The sequence below is a fragment of the Gymnogyps californianus genome, chromosome 2 (genome assembly GCF_018139145.2).
Source record: "Gymnogyps californianus isolate 813 chromosome 2, ASM1813914v2, whole genome shotgun sequence".
Lineage (NCBI taxonomy): Eukaryota > Metazoa > Chordata > Aves > Accipitriformes > Cathartidae > Gymnogyps > Gymnogyps californianus.
The window spans coordinates 39,418,245-39,435,627 of NC_059472.1; the positions used below are offsets into that span (position 1 = coordinate 39,418,245).

The 17,383-nt window shown below is 38.4% G+C and overlaps 1 protein-coding gene across 1 annotated transcript; it reads left to right on the plus strand.

Moving 5' to 3' along the window:
- The first annotated feature begins 1,514 nt into the window (after positions 1 to 1,514).
- Positions 1,515 to 17,050, plus strand: GGH (gamma-glutamyl hydrolase). Its single transcript, XM_050892489.1, has 9 exons — positions 1,515 to 1,644; positions 2,185 to 2,299; positions 3,571 to 3,621; positions 6,801 to 6,885; positions 10,131 to 10,269; positions 11,139 to 11,245; positions 11,347 to 11,437; positions 12,737 to 12,874; positions 14,989 to 17,050. Exons 1-9 carry the CDS (start codon positions 1,515 to 1,517, stop codon positions 15,108 to 15,110), a joined length of 978 nt encoding a protein of 325 aa, XP_050748446.1. The 3' UTR covers positions 15,111 to 17,050.
- The last annotated feature ends 333 nt before the right edge of the window (positions 17,051 to 17,383 follow it).

Here is a 17,383-nt window from a genome sequence, read left to right on the forward strand (position 1 = left end):
AAGCATTCCATATGAATCTTCATATAAATGAATCCGTAACAAATTCTTTGTTTCTCAGCTAGTTAGAAATGCTAACTTCAGTTATTTTGGAATCTTTAGGACATTGGGATGTTATATTAATATATGCTTAGGGGAGAGAAATGAGACTATGCTATTAAATCAGAAATGTCTTATTTTAGGTTATCATTAATACTGCATTATTGCAAAAGCCATTGGAAGCTATTCTTTATTAGCAAGAGGAACATCTATGAAAGGCCCGTAGAGTACTTGTTGGTTGTAGTTTCTTCTGCTGTGGTAAGGTCAATGCCAGATATAAAATTCTTTCAAAACTGACAAGGACTTTTTAAAATTTTTTTTTTCTTCCAATTCCCTCATTTCCTCAAGTACATTTTTCATTCTGCTTTTTCAGGATATCTTTGATATGGAGCCTAAATTTAAAGAAACATTTTTCAGATACATTTTCATATATTAATATATTTCATATATCTTTCTTTTTCTCAGATTGAACTATTTTGTGATACAAAAGCTCCTTAAATAGAGGAGTTCAGTGAAGTGCTAATTCTTCTTTGTAAGAAAATAAACTAAGTAGTCAGGCATCTGGCAATTCTTCAAGTGTGTAACTCAAGTTCCAAATCGTTGCTAGTTTATGTAGCAGAGACTTCATTTGATTGCATATGTATATGCACATGGACAAAATTTAGCTAGTTTTTTTTAATCTTCATTTGGACTACACCAGCTCTATGAATATAAAGTCCTAAATGTCTTCAAAGGCATCCTGAATCTGTTATTAAATGGTAACGTGTATGCATGACAGCAGTTAGAGCACTGAGTGCAGTTATTTTTTAATGAACTGTTAATTTTTTTTTTATATTTACATGTTATATAGAAGGTAGGAACTCTATGTAAGGGACAAGTGCAGTTGCTGCTAATAATAAGGACACACGATAGTTAGGACATTTGCATAATGAATGGGAGAGGTATTGGTACGATGGATGGTGGTATGGCAGCTTTGAGCTGCAGAGGCAACAAAACAAAAAAGTAAAAATCTCTAAGTGCATTATTCTTCAAGAATATCGGGAGTGCCTCTAAAAAAAGAAAGTTGCTGTTAAATGATGATGCAAATACAATTTACTACTGACTATAAGCACAATGTAATGCATAATGTTTTTTAATTTTTTACATATTAACACCATTAAATTAATAAACCTTTTGTAGTTCAACCAGCCTCGTCTGTCGCTTTTTAGCGATACAAGCGTTACTTTTCCGGAGCATTGAGAAGAGGCCTCAGCAGGACCGAGGCCATCTCCTCCCTCCGGGCACAGGGCACAGGTCGCAGGCGGGCGGCTGCCGCGGCGGCCCCGAGCGCGGCCCGGCGGCCCGGCGCCGGAACTACATTTCCCAGCGTGCTCCGCGGCGCCGCAGCGGCGGGCGGGCGGGTCGGTCGGGTGTCGTGTGGCGCCGGGCCGGTTGCTGAGCGGAGCGGTTGGTTCTGACAGGCAGCGGGCGACGTGGCCATGGGGCGCCTCGCAGGGCTTCCTCCCCTCCCGGCCGCCACCCTCCTCCTCCTCCTCCTCCGCTGCGCCGCCGCAGCCTCCCTCGTGCGGCGCGGCCGCCTGGCGGAGGGCAACGAGAGACCCATCATTGGTAAGGGGCGGCGGGGAGGGGGGAGCAGCTGAGGGGAGGGGGTGGCCGTCCCTCAGCTCCCGGCGGCCGCTCCCCGGGGATTACCGGCCGGCCCGGGGTAACATGGCGGCCGAGGGCTGCCTCGCACCCTGCCTTCGCCGTCCTGGGGGAGGGAACGGCTCCCACAACCGACATGAAACCTGCCGGTTTGTGTGTGGAGTGAAAGGTCTCCTGAAGCGTAGGTTTGGTTAAAGCTTTTATAAATAGTGTCACGCTATACGTACTTTGTTTAAAAATCTTAAAATAACTATATTTAAGAGAAGTTGTAGTACTAAATAGTTAAAACAGGGAAGCTAAGTCTTAGTCAGATAATGTGTGTTTATTTGGTACGTTGTGACTAGGCATCGTAATTGATGCCCCATTGTCTCAGTGTTTGTAATTCTTTCAGGCAGTCAATGTAACACTGTAACCTGGTATATAGGAAACTGGAGTTTAATTTTTCTTTCAGTGTGTAGCATTTGCTATTTGTGTAGTGCTATTTTTCTGTCTTGGACCCTTCAGGGATATTGTCACAGGAGTGTCATTTTGAGAAGTTCCACAGATTTGGAAGTTCTTATATCGCAGCTTCATATGTGAAGTTTTTGGAATCTGCCGGTGCCCGAGTTGTGCCAATAAGGTAGATTTTTATATCCTTACAAGTGGGTAATAATTGTTTAACGTAAGGGTGACCTGTTAGAGGCACAGAAAGCAGTTGTGCTGCTTTTCTGAGTGTTTAGAGCTCCACAAAGACTATTTGAAGATGCCGCAATTTTAGAAATCAGAATAAAAGCAGACTGGAACATGTAGTTTTTAATATTTCTTCTTATGATAATAAACTTTCTTTGAAAAATATTATTTTTTTTACATGTAAAATTACCCTCCATAGTTTGCATCCATGGTTTTTGAAGTTAGCTATATTCAGTCTAATGTGTAGTGCCCCACAAACATACACAGATATCTAGATACATATATACATGCTATCTTTTGTCATGTTTTGTAGTCCTAGAATTCAAGTAATGGAGGAAGGCTATCGGTAGTCCTTGAAGAAACCGAAGTCCAGTTCCGTTCAATGTATGGGTCACTAACTCCATGTCTTGTACTTTGGTGGTTGGGTAAATAGTAGCAGAGTAACAGAACTGACAATACTTCGTAGCCAAACAGTTAGCTCTGAAATAGTAAATGCACTGAAATCAAATGTTAAAATGATAATTGTCAGAACTTAAAAATGATGCTAATGCAGCTGCAGAAATCACAATAGGATGTATCTACACAGTCCAATAAGGGCACCAGTTAAGTGCCTGAATTAGAAGCCAGTGTTCCTCATGTAGCTGGTGGAGCTTTCAGAATGTTTGCTGACCAGAAGCTTCATCGATGAATGGAGGCTTCTAATTCTGGTAACTAAGTTAGGTGCAGCAAAGCTGGACACTTTGAAAATACCCGGTGTATCAGTTCTGCATGAGTGTAGCCATCATACTGGTTTGCTGATTTTTTGCTGATGCTGAGGTCTTTTCTCATTTTTCCACCTCTCAACTATATCTTTGCTGAAGAATGGGTGTGACCCACTGCTTGCAGCTCTGCCCTTCTTGGAGTCAATTGGAAACAGGAGTTGCCGGTTTGCAGGAAATAATAGCCATGCCATTCATGTAAATGTTAAATTTAACCAGTGTCTGCAAAGGGGTCTCCGAGTAGCTATCCTGAACTGTACCTGACAGGGCCCTATTTTCAGTCTTGTGGATTGAGCTGTTTCAAGTGAAATGTTTCATTTGATTTGGGTCTATTTTATTCTGTTTAAAGCATGCTTTCTACATATTTTCTGTGTCTGATGTTTCTGTTCAATAACAATGATACTTTTGTGATTAAATATGTATATTTCATATGTGTTCTGTAACTATTTTCTTGGTGTTTCAGATTAAATCTTTCAGATGAAGAATATGATAAAATATTCCACTCTATTAATGGGTAAGTTTTGAGCACTGATTTTGTGTTGAAAGACATGATAGTTCTGGTTTTGAGCTCTGCTGTATTCCCAAGAACACTGTCTTTCTACTCTTTAGAGGTTGTGCTTAGCACTGCAGGCATGTAAATACATTCTAAGACAGAGAAAGCACTATTTCATCTGATGTCGGTCTGCTGCCTTTCCTTCCTTGAGGAGCATGTCAGATAATCTGCAACAGTGCCAAGGCTCATCTTGGCATTCTCCTGTGCTTGTCTGCAGGCAGACAGAAGTCGCATTATAGTGGTTAACAATTTTACAAGTGAAATAGCCCACTTCCTCTTTGTTAGTTTTTTCCTCGTCCTCATTTGAGTGATCACCTTAATTTTGATATTTAATAGCACTTGCTGGGTGTTTCATCCCTGTCCCTACCCTTTCTTCCCTCATCCAGTCCTCTCCATATCCCCTCTATCATAGAAGTTTCTGATTTCCAGTCTCTTCTACCCTTTTCTCTTTGGGTGCTTTCTCTCTTCCTACTTGAATGGCCCATCTTGCCTGTCATGATTCTATGGCTTAGGTCTTTGATAGACAAACATTCTAACTTTTCAGCTGACCTATGGCAAATGTCCACCCATGTGTTCTTCCTACATTTTAAATGTGGGATAATGTGATCTAATTTAACACATTTTAATTGAGGACTAAGCAAAGTCAAAACCTTTTATGTTTGCCTTGTGCTAAAAGTGCACTTTAGAAGAGTTAAATCAGCTGATGCTACACTTCACAGGCTTGATTGTATGTGAGCCCATAGCATGTGATTGGGCTACTTATAGTTTAAGATGCTCATCTCATGACTACGAATATTTTTGTTAAGCTTATGCATATACTAGAATGTTAATCAACATGTGTAGAACTTGCAGATTTAGAGCTGTGGCTGTCTGGGGAGACCATTGTCCCCTTACGCTCCACAGCATGCCCTGTACGCTAAGACGTGGGTCTTTACAGTCTTGTGGTATAAGCAAGTATAAGGCAGTGACACTGTCTCCCCTGTGGCTCCTCATGTTGGAGACAAAATGAGTGATTTCATCCCTTTCTCATGGCTGCCAGCCTCTCTTTGGCTGCCAAAAGGACTTTCACCAATGGGGTCTCCCATTCTTTCTACCTCACCACCTACCTCGATGCAGAAGACGGTGTTAGGCAAGTAGATCCAGTTCCCTTATCCTTCTGTCTTTGCAGTGACTGGCAGTTAGGTTTGTGCTATACAGGTGAGTAAGGATGATCTATATTTCTTCTTGTTGCCCTCCATTGTCAGCTAATGGCTTCCATGGTATAGCTGTGTGTAAATAACAAGTAAGATCTCTGGAGGGAAGGACTTTCCATTCTGTGGAAATGTAAGAAAGAGATATATTGATCTTTCACATTGCAAGAGCTTAGCTCCAGGTTCTTTGCAGTTGGAAATTATTTATTATTAAATGCCATCTTCTTAAAATCATGAAATTTACTATAGTAGAGACAGAATTTTATGAATATAGCAATGTACTCCTGAGCCTTTGAAATTCACTATACGTCATCAGCTCTAACCAGTTAGAGATACTGGAATAGAGGTAGTTGCATTTCAATCTGCTTATGACAATGTCAAGCTATTATCATTGCTACTTAATGGGTTACTTCCTTTTTGCATTAGCAGAAATGACAATTGTTTTTCCCAATTAGTATTGGCCAGTTTTTGGTTTGAACAAAAGGAACAGGTGAAGTGAATTTTCCACCACTTCCAGATAAGGATTGCCTTATTTGTCTAACTAGATCTCTGTAGAAATCTATAATCTGGCCTGTTTTGAAAATACCTTCAGCTGTATTCATTTTCTAAATTGGCACTGGAGAGTAATCTGATTTATATTTTTGAGAATACTGCTCTACTTTTCCACCAAATACTTGGTGGCTTTTGCATGATCCTGTGCATCATTCACCTTAAAATAAACCTGGTCATGACAGTTTGAACGCACACTCGCTCTGCAAATACTTGGGATCATTTGAGTTGTTAGTTGTTTCTAGCTGCTAGTTAGTATCTCACTGATACAGGTTGCCATTTCCAGAGCACAGAAAAGTAGAGGAAATCCTTCAGCCATTTTGGTAAAAAATCAGCAACTGATGGATGTGGCTTGGGTAAATCTAATTGAGGTTCTGCTGCAGTGGATTAGGGAGTGCTCACACATTCAGTTCTGTTGGTTCTGCAGGTACTGTTCCAGTTACAGGCAGAAGAGGCTTCCTTTATTTCATGTCACTGTCTCTGATGGTACTTGATTACGTTCCATGTCATCATGTGTACATGTGAAATCTCTGCTAGACTGTACTGAGTCTCTTTCTTTTGTGGTGTTTGGGGAGCTACACAGAGAATTGCCATTGTTGATTTTTTTTTTGCGGTGGAAGAAGATTATGCCCTATTTCTTTGAAATTGTTTCTGAGATTGCTTTGTCGTCTTCATCTATATTATATCCTATATAATCAAAGGTTATGGCCAAACATACTTTTGGGTTTTTTTTCCCTTTTAATGGGAACTTTCTGACCTGTGTTGTCTGCATGAAGAAGGTCACACTGCCGGGGCCACAATTCTTCTTTACTGAAATTGAACAGGATGAATTAAGATTGGGGCCAGGATTTTAAAGTGATAGGGAGAGCCAGCTAAGAGTCAGGACAGGATTTGACCGAGTCATGGCATGCAACCCTTTTGTGTACCAGCTGAAATTTGTGTGTTTTGTGTATTTTCTGTTTACTCTCTTCTTCCTTATGTTGCACAAGGCTCGGAATAACCATTCTTCAGTAGAAGAACATTAAGATTTAGGATACGATTCAGTCAAAGGCTTAGACACCTAAACTTAGTTGTCTGCATGTGTGCTAGCTGTCTAAACTCACATAATCAATTGACTGCTAGTCAGTACAGCCAGTGGAGCCTACAGGGCTGTTCAACCTACCGACCAGTTCGGTGTCTGCTCTAGAAAGCATATTCGAGTCTCCATTGACTTTTCTGACTAGATCCCTGCTGTCCATAATGGAAGCTTAGATGCCTATCTATAGATTTCTGAAATGTAGGTGTCTTAACCTAGACCTGAATCCTACCCTTAAAACCACTATCATACCTTTCTCTGTGTACATTGTCCAGGTTTTAGTTTGATCACCATTGCTAATCAGATTCTTGGATGTTGCCTTCCAGGGTACTTTTTCCAGGAGGTGGTGTGGATCTTAAGACTTCAGAATATTCCAGGGTTGCTAAGATATTTTACCACAAGGCATTAGAGGTAATTACTAAGGAACAGTCTGTTCTTGTTATTGTCACTGTTCAGAGATCAAAATGACAGGGAGGCTCATATTTTCATAGTTTTCCATTGGCATCCAGTATGTTAACTGTAAGCGTGATAATAAGTAGCTCATTGCTGGCTTCTGCATAAAAAATCATTTAATAGCTTAAGATTCAGCCTTCTGACACCCTCTCCCAAGTTCCTCAGGTGAGAACAGTATCATTTATTCATTATACTGGGGGCTTTATGGCTGTGTGGAATTTGCAATAAAGTAACAATAATGCCTTCCAAAAGCACAGAGTATCCGTTGACATTAAATGTTGAACAAAGATATACATAAATGTAATCATTTGTAGAAGTCTTATGACTAAAGTTTAGACTCAGAAGGAATTATAGACTCCCAAATAAACCAATTTACAATAATAAAACAGTAAGGCCTCCCTTCACATATATGTTACAGCTAATGAAACACCTTTATTCTCACTTATCTATAGATAGATTTAAATATATCTTTGGAGGTGCAGATGATGGATCTACATTAGCATGTTATACCATTTTACCTATTTCTTTGCATTTGTAACTGTAAATATAGCAGATTTTTAAAGTAAACACTAGCTTAGTTTGTAACACAAAAAAAAGGTGGGAAGAACACTTGAAAGGTTATATTAATTATTTTTTAATATTTATATGATCATTAGCTTTATTAAGAAAAGATTGAATTTCTGGGAAAGCTGTTTCTTTCAAAGAATATCAGGAAGGCTCTGAATCCTTATTGAAGATTTAATTTTTTTAGAGCCTAAGAGGTGGGGGGTTTTTTCAGATAGTAATTAACACATTTTGAAGTAAAATTTGCATTGTTGAAAGGAATGGAGATTCACTGAGCTTTATATACAATCCCTATGATTTGTTAAGGATCTTCTGTATTCAGATTGAATAAAAATGTAACTTTTCTTCCTTTTTTCCTCTTTACTGACTTTATTTTATTTTCAGCTAACGTCGATTAAAATTGTCACAGAAGTCATACTTTGGAAAACTTTGCCCAATTCTAGAGCCAGTTATGAATAGTGCTTAAACTGTTACCATGGTAGAAGCATTCATTGGTAGTGAGGAATTCCTCTTCTGCCCTTACTGCCGACTTTCCAACAGCAGGCAAGGAAAGCGCAGGCAGTGGCATTCACAGGACCAGTCAGCCACTGCAATTCAGTAATTAAGTTTCCTACTCTTCAATGCGCATGGCACCAATGTTGTTCTTCTTTTGTCTGTCTTTATTTGTGGTGATTGTTAGTCACCTTAAAACTGAATCTTGCAAAGACTATCTCGCTTTTATGTAAGACAATTAATTTCATTTGTCTCTTTGAAACTGCTCACTGTGAAGTGCAGCCTGTGTCTTGGTATGCAGTATTGGGGTGAGGCTTTCTTGTGATTTGCACTACTATTACAAAGTTCTGTTGACATTTCACAATGATTAACTGAATTGCTTATGTCATAGTTTTATGATTGGAGAGGCAGGTTTATTAGATGGTATGTGTACTTCAGGTGAGTGAAAGGCAGAAAATAATTTTAGGTTCATCATAGGTAACCCTTACTAATAAGTTTGGGGTTTTTTCTGTGCTATTTGTGGTGATAGTGTGTTTTGATTTTCATCTTTTGAGACTTAATTAGTGCTATAAAATATTGGTAGTTTTACTAATGTAAGGTGAGCTACAATAGTCAAGAGTACATTAGCAGGTATAGAATTGACTGCATTTTATGGTTTTTTTAAAGTGTATGAGGGCTCCTTTTCATTTTCAAATGTTCACAATGAGAAATGACTTGGTCTGGTTCTGCTTTCATATGAATAGAAGATGTGAAATGCTAATCCCCATCCAAGTCAATAGAATTTTACTAGCTAGGCAAAAACCTAAATGAAATACAGTTTTCCAGCTTTTAAGTTAGTTTTTAAAATGTGATGTCTGGGGTGTTGTTTAATACATGCTTAGCCTCCAGGCTAATGTTTATTAAAAAAAAGGAGGATGGGGGCACAAAATGTTTACAGTTCAGTTGTAATTGTTCTTAAACTGTAGTCCATTTTTTTGCCATTAGTGGTTTTATTCCTCACTTACATGAAAGAAAGACAGTGGACTTACAAGTTCTGTGTCTCTAGCCATGCCTGACAGGTAGTCATGAAGATTCTGCAGTACTAAGCCTTCTTTCTGTAAATCTTCCATGTTTTGCTCTGAGAAGAAGTAGTTATATGGGCTTTTATTACCATGCTATCAGTAATGCAGTAGGATAACATTTTTATTCTAAGCCTGTCATTTCAGCTTTCTCAAAAATGGCTTTTGAGCAGCAGCTCTTCGTGTGCGCGTGCGCATAACTTAAAAATGTTTATAAACAAGAAAGACACAGAAACAGGAGTTCTGAAACATCCCAGTCTCTAATATGCACTTAGTATCAGGAATAAACCATACAAAAATGCAGATTTCCACTGTGTGTATGCACTGTGCTTAGTTAAGTGACAGGAAGCTAGTTGCATTCTCTTTTTGATTTCCTTTTCTCCTTTTTGCTTTCTTCTCGTTTTTGCACTTATTCCCAATTTTTGTTCTTTTGAAAATCATGGTCACTTTTTCACGTTGCTTAAACTCACAATTTATCTTTCTGGAACACAAGTCCAAACCTGCTAGTTAAAAAAGCATATAAGTATGTCATTTAAATCCTATTACTAGCATGGCTACGGTCTAATGTTTTCTCAATACAGATGGGTGGGCACAGGCATATGGACATTGCAAAGGGCCCTTGCTATGTGATCATAACGCACTTCCTATGAAAGTATGAATTGTAATGAAGAGGCTTTCCCTCAAAATGGTGACAAGTTGGTTTGTGTCCCTTCTTATGATTGCCTTTTTTATAGAAATGTTGCCATTTTGTGGTTTCTGTTTAGGCTGCTCTCAACATTACTTATTCATAGAACAGAACAGTCAAATGAATATCAACATTAGGCTCAGTTTACTGCTTCAACGGACATGTGTATATCCCCTAGCCTTCATATTTTAGGAGAAAAACTAAGAGACTCTCTGTTTATTTCAGTTGTCATTGAACTGTTACAATTGTAATTGAACTGTTACAATTCCTCTGGTAGCAATTTGTACTGTAGTAGTTTGACTTCTCGCCTACACAAGAGAAAGCAAAAAGGGTAAGAAGTTCTCTTCAGTCTTCTTTCTGTAAATCTTCAGTACTTTTTCCTTATGTTGCTTTTTATTTTGAAGGCTAACGATAAAGGAGATTATTTCCCGGTGTGGGGAACATGTCTTGGACACGAAGAGCTTACATATCTCACAAGTGGCGAAGTTTTACTTGTTAATACCAAGACAGAGGGTTTTGCACTCCCTCTGAACTTTACCTCAGGTGAAAAATCCATTACATCTCATGTCTGAATTTTGCTGAGAGGTGTTCTGTTTTGTTCGTGATAAATATGCAAGGGTGAATGCTCGGGAGGTTTCTGATGATTATCTTGTTAAATTCTTTCTTATTAAGTTGCCATGACTATTTTTATAAAGTCAGTGCAACTCTATCACTTCTAAAGCAGCGATGTGAGCACAAGCCATTTGAAACCAACAGCAGTCAGCAGAAAACACAGTTGTGGCTCTTTGAGTCATTTGATAATTTGGACCTACAAAAATAATGTGGGTTTAGGTCCCTTTTTGTTACCTAGCTGAACAAAATTCATGGGTCTGAAACCTATTAAACGTGGAGAGCAGGTGATTTTAAGTTTTTCAAATTGCATCTTTCCTAATGATGAATATTAGCATTGCTGTCCCACTTGTACAGTATTGAAATCAGAGAGATCCCTTAAGATAGAGCTGTGCCACTCAGCAGCACTGGTAAAATGTGGCCTCTGTTGATACTTTATCCTTTAATTTGTGAGTAATCCATCTGCAAACCATGTAGCATTCACAAATTCTGTCATTTGTGCTCATTGTGAATGGAAAGGTCACTGAAATGAGTAGCAAAGAATGATGCTTATTTTAGTGAGAACTTAGGTAGCAGAGTTGGGTCCTCTCTGGGGCAAGACTGGAGGACAGTGGTAACAGCATATTGGAAACCTGTTGTGGTTATTTCACTGGTTTTCCTTGCAGAGTATTTTAAAATCAGTTATACTACAGAAAAAAGTTTAATGCAGTATTTTATTAAATTTGTCTCCTGTTCAGTATTAGTCCATCTGTTAGCAGCTTGGGTAATGGACAATATCCTTTTTTCATTTTTCTGTGTAATAGCTGCAAAAGACAGTAGATTATTCAAGAATTTCCCTGATGATGTATTACATGCATTTGCTACTGAGCCATTGACATCAAACTTTCATATGTGGAGCCTCTCCATGGAGGTATTTGATCATTTTATTTCCTGAACACAAACACATTTGCTGTGTTAAAACTAGAAATAAATGAGCAAATAACACATCTTTTCCCCCCCTCCTTATCACAGAATTTCACGAAGAATGACAAGCTTCGTAATTTCTATAATGTTCTGACCACTAACACCGATGATGAAGTGGAGTTTATATCTACCATGGAAGGTAGGGAAATAAATTTCCTTTGTAAACTGTGACTGTAACAAATTGGTTCTTTAGAGATGGTGTAGCATTGAGGTTAATTTGTACTGCAAACTTGCTGTTAGACTAGCAGGGTGAGCATCAGCCCTGTCGGTGCTCTGGCTGTGAGGAATGTACTCTGTTGCAGGGATATTTTATCTTTTGAGTACCTATCTGTGAGCCTAATTACTTACTTCTCTCACCCACTGTTCCCCTTCCAGATATGATGTTATGCTTTAGCACTGGAATATTCGAGTGCTGTGATGTGAAGTGTACAGCACTCATCCTGTAGTAGTTTAATCCCTCCGCAGTGCAACGTGTCTCTGTTGCACCTTGCTTTCTGTCTGCTTATGCTTGCATTCCTGTGATGCTCCGTATCTGTTTGCTGTACGGGAAGAACAATTCAGGGTACTCAGGTAACAGCAACGTTCCTCATTACTTTAGCAGCAATACTGGTAAATGCCATCCTCCAGAAGCCTTTTGGATTACTTACCTTGTTGCGTGTGTTTTGCACCAGGCTTGCTCAGCTCAGGAAACAAATTAGCTCTTCAGGGAGTGGTTTATCTTGATCAGTGCATTACTAGCAGCTCTACAGTAAGGCCCAGCTTTTGGCCCATGGGATGCTTCTGTATGGCATACTGGCTGTCCTCCAGAAGAGAAGAATAGCAGTTTGATCAGAAAACCTGATTAGGCTAATGACAGACATCTCCCGTGCCTGCAAGCGGTTTATCACAGAGCAGTCATCAGCTGCTGTGCTTCTGTTCTCTGTAAGAGAGTTAAGGACTGGCTTCCCTCTGCATGTATCAGGCCTGGCACAGAGCAGATTGGAGCTGCCCCTGGATTGACTGGGCCGTCCAGGAGATCCTAAGACTTGGGTCTGTCCCGTGGAACTGCCAGGGATATCCTGTGTGGCTGTGAATATTGTATGTTGAGTGATGCTGGCAGTAGGTAGGAAGTTTTGAGACTGATACACTTGTAACATTATTGTTTAGTGTGTGTGTATATATATAAATTCTGAAATGAATAATCAAAAAAGTGATGTACAAAAATCTTCTTGCATGGAATGAGACCCTTCTTTTACAATATCCATTTTTTTTCCTTCAGTTCTCCTGTGACTTTAACAGAGTTTCAACATGCTGTTTAAGCTTTTGTGAAACTGTTGATAAGTGTTGATATCTTGACAAGATATTTTTGTAGCTTATCCTTTGAGTTTCTTTTGCAGTAAGACTAAGCACATAATTCTTAAGGCATAGACCTTGCTTACATGCTTTGTGTTTGTTGCAGCATATAAATATCCAATTTATGGCGTCCAGTGGCATCCAGAGAAAAATCCTTTTGAGTGGAAGAATTCACCAGGCATTCCACATTCCCCATCAGCTGTAAGAGCAGCATATTATATAGCTGACTTCTTCATTAATGAAGGTAAAAATTTTATTATCTATAAATGTCATTTTTTAGAGTCAAGCATTAGTGAAAATCTTTGAAGACGACAGACCTCTTTTTCACCTGTCAAAGTTCAGTACCTCTTACTGCTTTCTGAGAAGATTACTCTGCAAGCTTTATAGGCTTATAAAAAACCAAGGGGTACTAGAAATAGAATGGCTTAGTAAAAGTAACATCAAAAGGCCAGGCATTCCACAGACTTTTTTCAGTAGACTGGCTCAAAAGCATTGTTTGTGCTGTGACTTTCTACCATTTCGAATGATCACTGTAACATTTTAGCCTCCCTTGCACAAAGACAATGAAATGAAAAAAGTACTCCATTCGTAATTCCAGAGGTTTCTTCAGTTCCAAACTGAGTTACAGTCATTCAGTGTATTCTCAGTTTTGCTTGCAAAATATATGCACCAAGAGTATAAATTCTGCTTGGGCAGTATATGGATGTATCAAAGGGGTGCAATATGGTGCCCAACAGTTATATACTATAGACAGCACAAGAAGTTTTTGAATTTTACAGAGCTTCTAATTTGTTTGTTTATACCCTAAGAAGCTGGAAGTAACTAACGTGTAAAATTTTGATAATTTATGACACTTCTGGTCTATTTGCTATAAATAAGCAGGATATAAATATAGGTGTATTGGAAGGATCAAACTTACTTTATTCCTTTATTTATACTTACTAAACCATTCTGCTGAAATATCATTTTCATATTTTAAATTGACTATTTATGAAATTGTCTTACCTGATCAGTTGGGACTATGAAGAACATAATCAATAACCTAATTGAGTTTGCTCTCTAGATTTGATCTCTAATCAAGAGAGTCACCTAATTGGAGAGAGCAGACAGTGATTTAAAGAAATGCAACTTGTGCTGACCTGGTCAGTGAGAGTGTAGAAATAAAAGTTGTGCTTCATACAAGTTCAAGGCTCTTTTTTGCATAACGTAGTGCTACTCCCCTTTGCGAAAAGGTAGCAAAATCACGTAAAATTCCTGGGCAGTATCCGTAAACTTCCTGTATTTTAAGAATTTTGATAGAGTACCTATGGGAGACTAAGACAAAAATAAAGGGGAAAATAGGAGAAAGTATAGTATGAGCCTGTTTTTTCTTTTGTAGTCTAATACTAGAATGCAGCATGTTCTCTAGTTTTGTTTGCTACGTTCTCTAGTATCTGTCTGCACACTGTATTACAGGCAGAAGTAAGCTTGCTCAGGCCATTATCCACATAAACATGGCAAAATAAGTGCCAACTCTGCTTGTAAGTCTTGTTGGGACACAGTGCGTGTGAGTTCTTTTATATATATACACACATATAATGAGCTTGTGTGTAGTATCACACAGATGTGTCACTGGCTTTTGGATCTGTTGACCTTCAATTCTAGTAGAGCAAACTTTTGTCAGCCAGCTGTATGTGTCTACCCCTCATCTCATATACCAAATTACGAGTTATTCTTCATTACCTCCCCAATCTGTGTACAGCTGCTCCTACCAAGTACTTCATATCATTACGTTGCAATGAGCAATTGATGTTTTTAGCTAATGTAAGGCAGAATGTCTTCCGCAACTTTGAAAATAAACCATGGGGTGAAGAACGTAAACTGTTTTCAGCTGGCAAAAATATACTCATCTATGATCACTTAATAACTAAACCATTCTACTGAAATATCATTTTCATATCCATCCATTGTTAGTTTTAGCTTGTGTAGAGTTGCCAACATGATAAACCAGACAAGGATTCAGTTTTTATTGTCCTCACCAGCACAGTCCATGCTAACACTGCAAGTTTTGGTAGGCTGATACTCTGATGCGTTTCTTTCAGTATTACAAGTACTGGTATCTCTGGTAGATACTGCCAGTACTCATGGATAAATATTTTTGTACGGTCTTGGCTTTAAATTAATAATTAAATTTCTCCCTCCTTAGTAATAAAATATGCTGTAACCAGCTTTCTGAAGATGTATCTTCACAGTTCTTCACATACAAGTTACTGTAATTCCATTTGCTGTTATGCTACGCAGAATAACTTACTTTGCCAAGAAAGATACCATCAAGGAGGATAACAGTAAAGTGATCTGTACTTTTACAATGTTTTACAGCCCGGAAGAGCCTGCACCATTTCCCCAGTGAAGATGAGGAAACAAAAGAATTGATTTATAATTATACTCCAATTTATACAGGAACATTTTCTTCATTTCAGCAAATCTATTTTTTTGATTGAGTATCATGTCAAAGGTGCAGTGTTGCTATTTATAAATGGAATTATTTGCCAGCATTGCATAATTAAGCTGATACAGTGCACTGCCAGAACAGTTCTCTTCCTTTACGATGATTTATCCTGTGTTTCTTCTGCACTGTTGGACCATTAATACAAAGATTTACATTCAATAACATAATAATTGTCTTGGATCACACTTCAAGGCAAGCTACAGAAAAATGCATTTTTCTTCCAGGGAAGAGGTCTTGGTTATGCTTATAAACTTGGAAGTAATCACATTTAGTACAAGAAAAAACACTGTATTCATGTAGTTTAAAATATGAGAGTTTGTAAAATGTTGTGGACTGTGATAGCACTAGAGGCTTAGATACATTGCTTAGTAAAATCCTATTCTTTTCAAATGATTTAACAAATGAGACTCTTGGATTTGTTGTAAATATGTGTGTGTAACCAAGTTCTTGACGGGGACTATTTTGTCATTTGCAAAATTGACCAAAATAGTAAGGAGGCATGATGGCAAAGAGACATTTTTGCCTAAAAAGCACATGTTATATCCCATTTGTGAAACAGTTTCTCTTGTATGTTCAGCATTGTTTGGAGTGCTCATACCTTGTGAGGTCTGTATAAATATGAGGATGCAGTGTAAACTAGGCATTGCAAATATCAGGTAAAATAAGTAGGTTTGGAGGGCATAGCTAAGTGCTGATTCCACTTTGTGTTCTTTTCAAATTCAGTTTTATAGATCCTCCAAGAATTTGTCTGAGAGTAACTGGAGTCAGCAGACAGATACAAGATGCAGACGTCTGTTTCTTTGTATTTAAAAGAATGTAAACCTGATTTTTTCTTTACATAGTCTGACTTTTCCTGTAGCTACTGGATAGAATTCTCACTTTGAGTCAAGAGGTAGTTGGCCATTAACTTAGTAAAGACAGTAGTTTCTTTCTGTCTTGTTGGATAGTTTAATGCAGCTAGAATTCAAACAGCAGATGAATGTATATGAGAAACCTATTAATGTTGACATTAATGTGATCATAGCAGTTGCATTCAATACACTGTGATACCTTTTTTTTTCTTTGCTTTGCTGCACACTTGGTGAAAATTTTGTTCAGTGGTTTTGTGTGGTGTCCAAAAAGGAACTGAGACAATCAAATATAACTCTCCTTTATTGCACAGCTTCCAAACTCTGTTAACATCAATAGGGATTTGGAGTTTATGAAGAATTCAGGTTTATACCTCAGCTCTGTTTTGTAGTACCTTATACTCTCAAGTACCGTATCTGAATAAAGCTGATACGTTTCTCAGGTTTTTCAAGTAAAAGACTCTCTAACTTGTTCTTTATCATGAAACAACTGCATAAGAGAATGTGAAATGCATTAGTTAAAAAACTATAAGGAAACACTAACTGTGAGTACTAGAAAGACGCTACCAGGTAATTACAAACTTTAACATGTGATATTGCAGGTTATTTCTACATTTTTCAGATCAGCCAAATTCAGTAGATGGAACTTGTTTTTAATATAGGTGACTTCATTATATTAACTTTATTAGCTGACTCCTGAGTAGAACCAAGTGTAAAAAGAGGATTATGCTCTGCAGTTGCGTATAAATGTAGCAGCTAAGATACTTACAAACCATGTCCAGTCTTCTACGTCTTGTTCGGGCTGAGTTCTTTGGAATAGCTCTAAGAATTTTTCCAAGTAAGGAGGGCAGAATTTAGCCTTAAAAACAGGGATCAATCTTGCAAGTGAAATGTCTGCTAACTGCAATGGTAGTAATTAGTTCCTAAGTGTGTAACTATAAGGAATATTGTGTGTAATATGATGAGAGAGCAGTGTATTACGAATTTGTATGTGTCTTTCCTTTATATGCTTTATCTTGTAAAGCCTTATTTGATGGTATCCATGATTTTTCTATGATACATGAAATAAACTTTTATTCAAGCAGATGTGTGGTTTTGTTCTCTTTTAGATACCGTGGATAAAGCATTAACAGTCTTTGTCTTTTTCTTTCCATCTGTGACAGTCACAAATCGGGAGGCTACCGTAACCTGTGTCCGCTTGGTATGGTCATGTCAGCAAGTCAGGGTCAGGATAAGTGAGATCCATGGCGCGGCACAGCCATACCTACAGCACAGCTCAGGCAGCGACCCGTGCCCAGCGCCTGAGCTTAAATGCGGCTGCTGAGCCAAGGGGCGGAAGCTTTCAACGAGGCTGCCCGCTGCTCTTTCTCATGCCACCTTTCCACAGCAGGCTCATCCCAGGTGCACAATGTCAGAG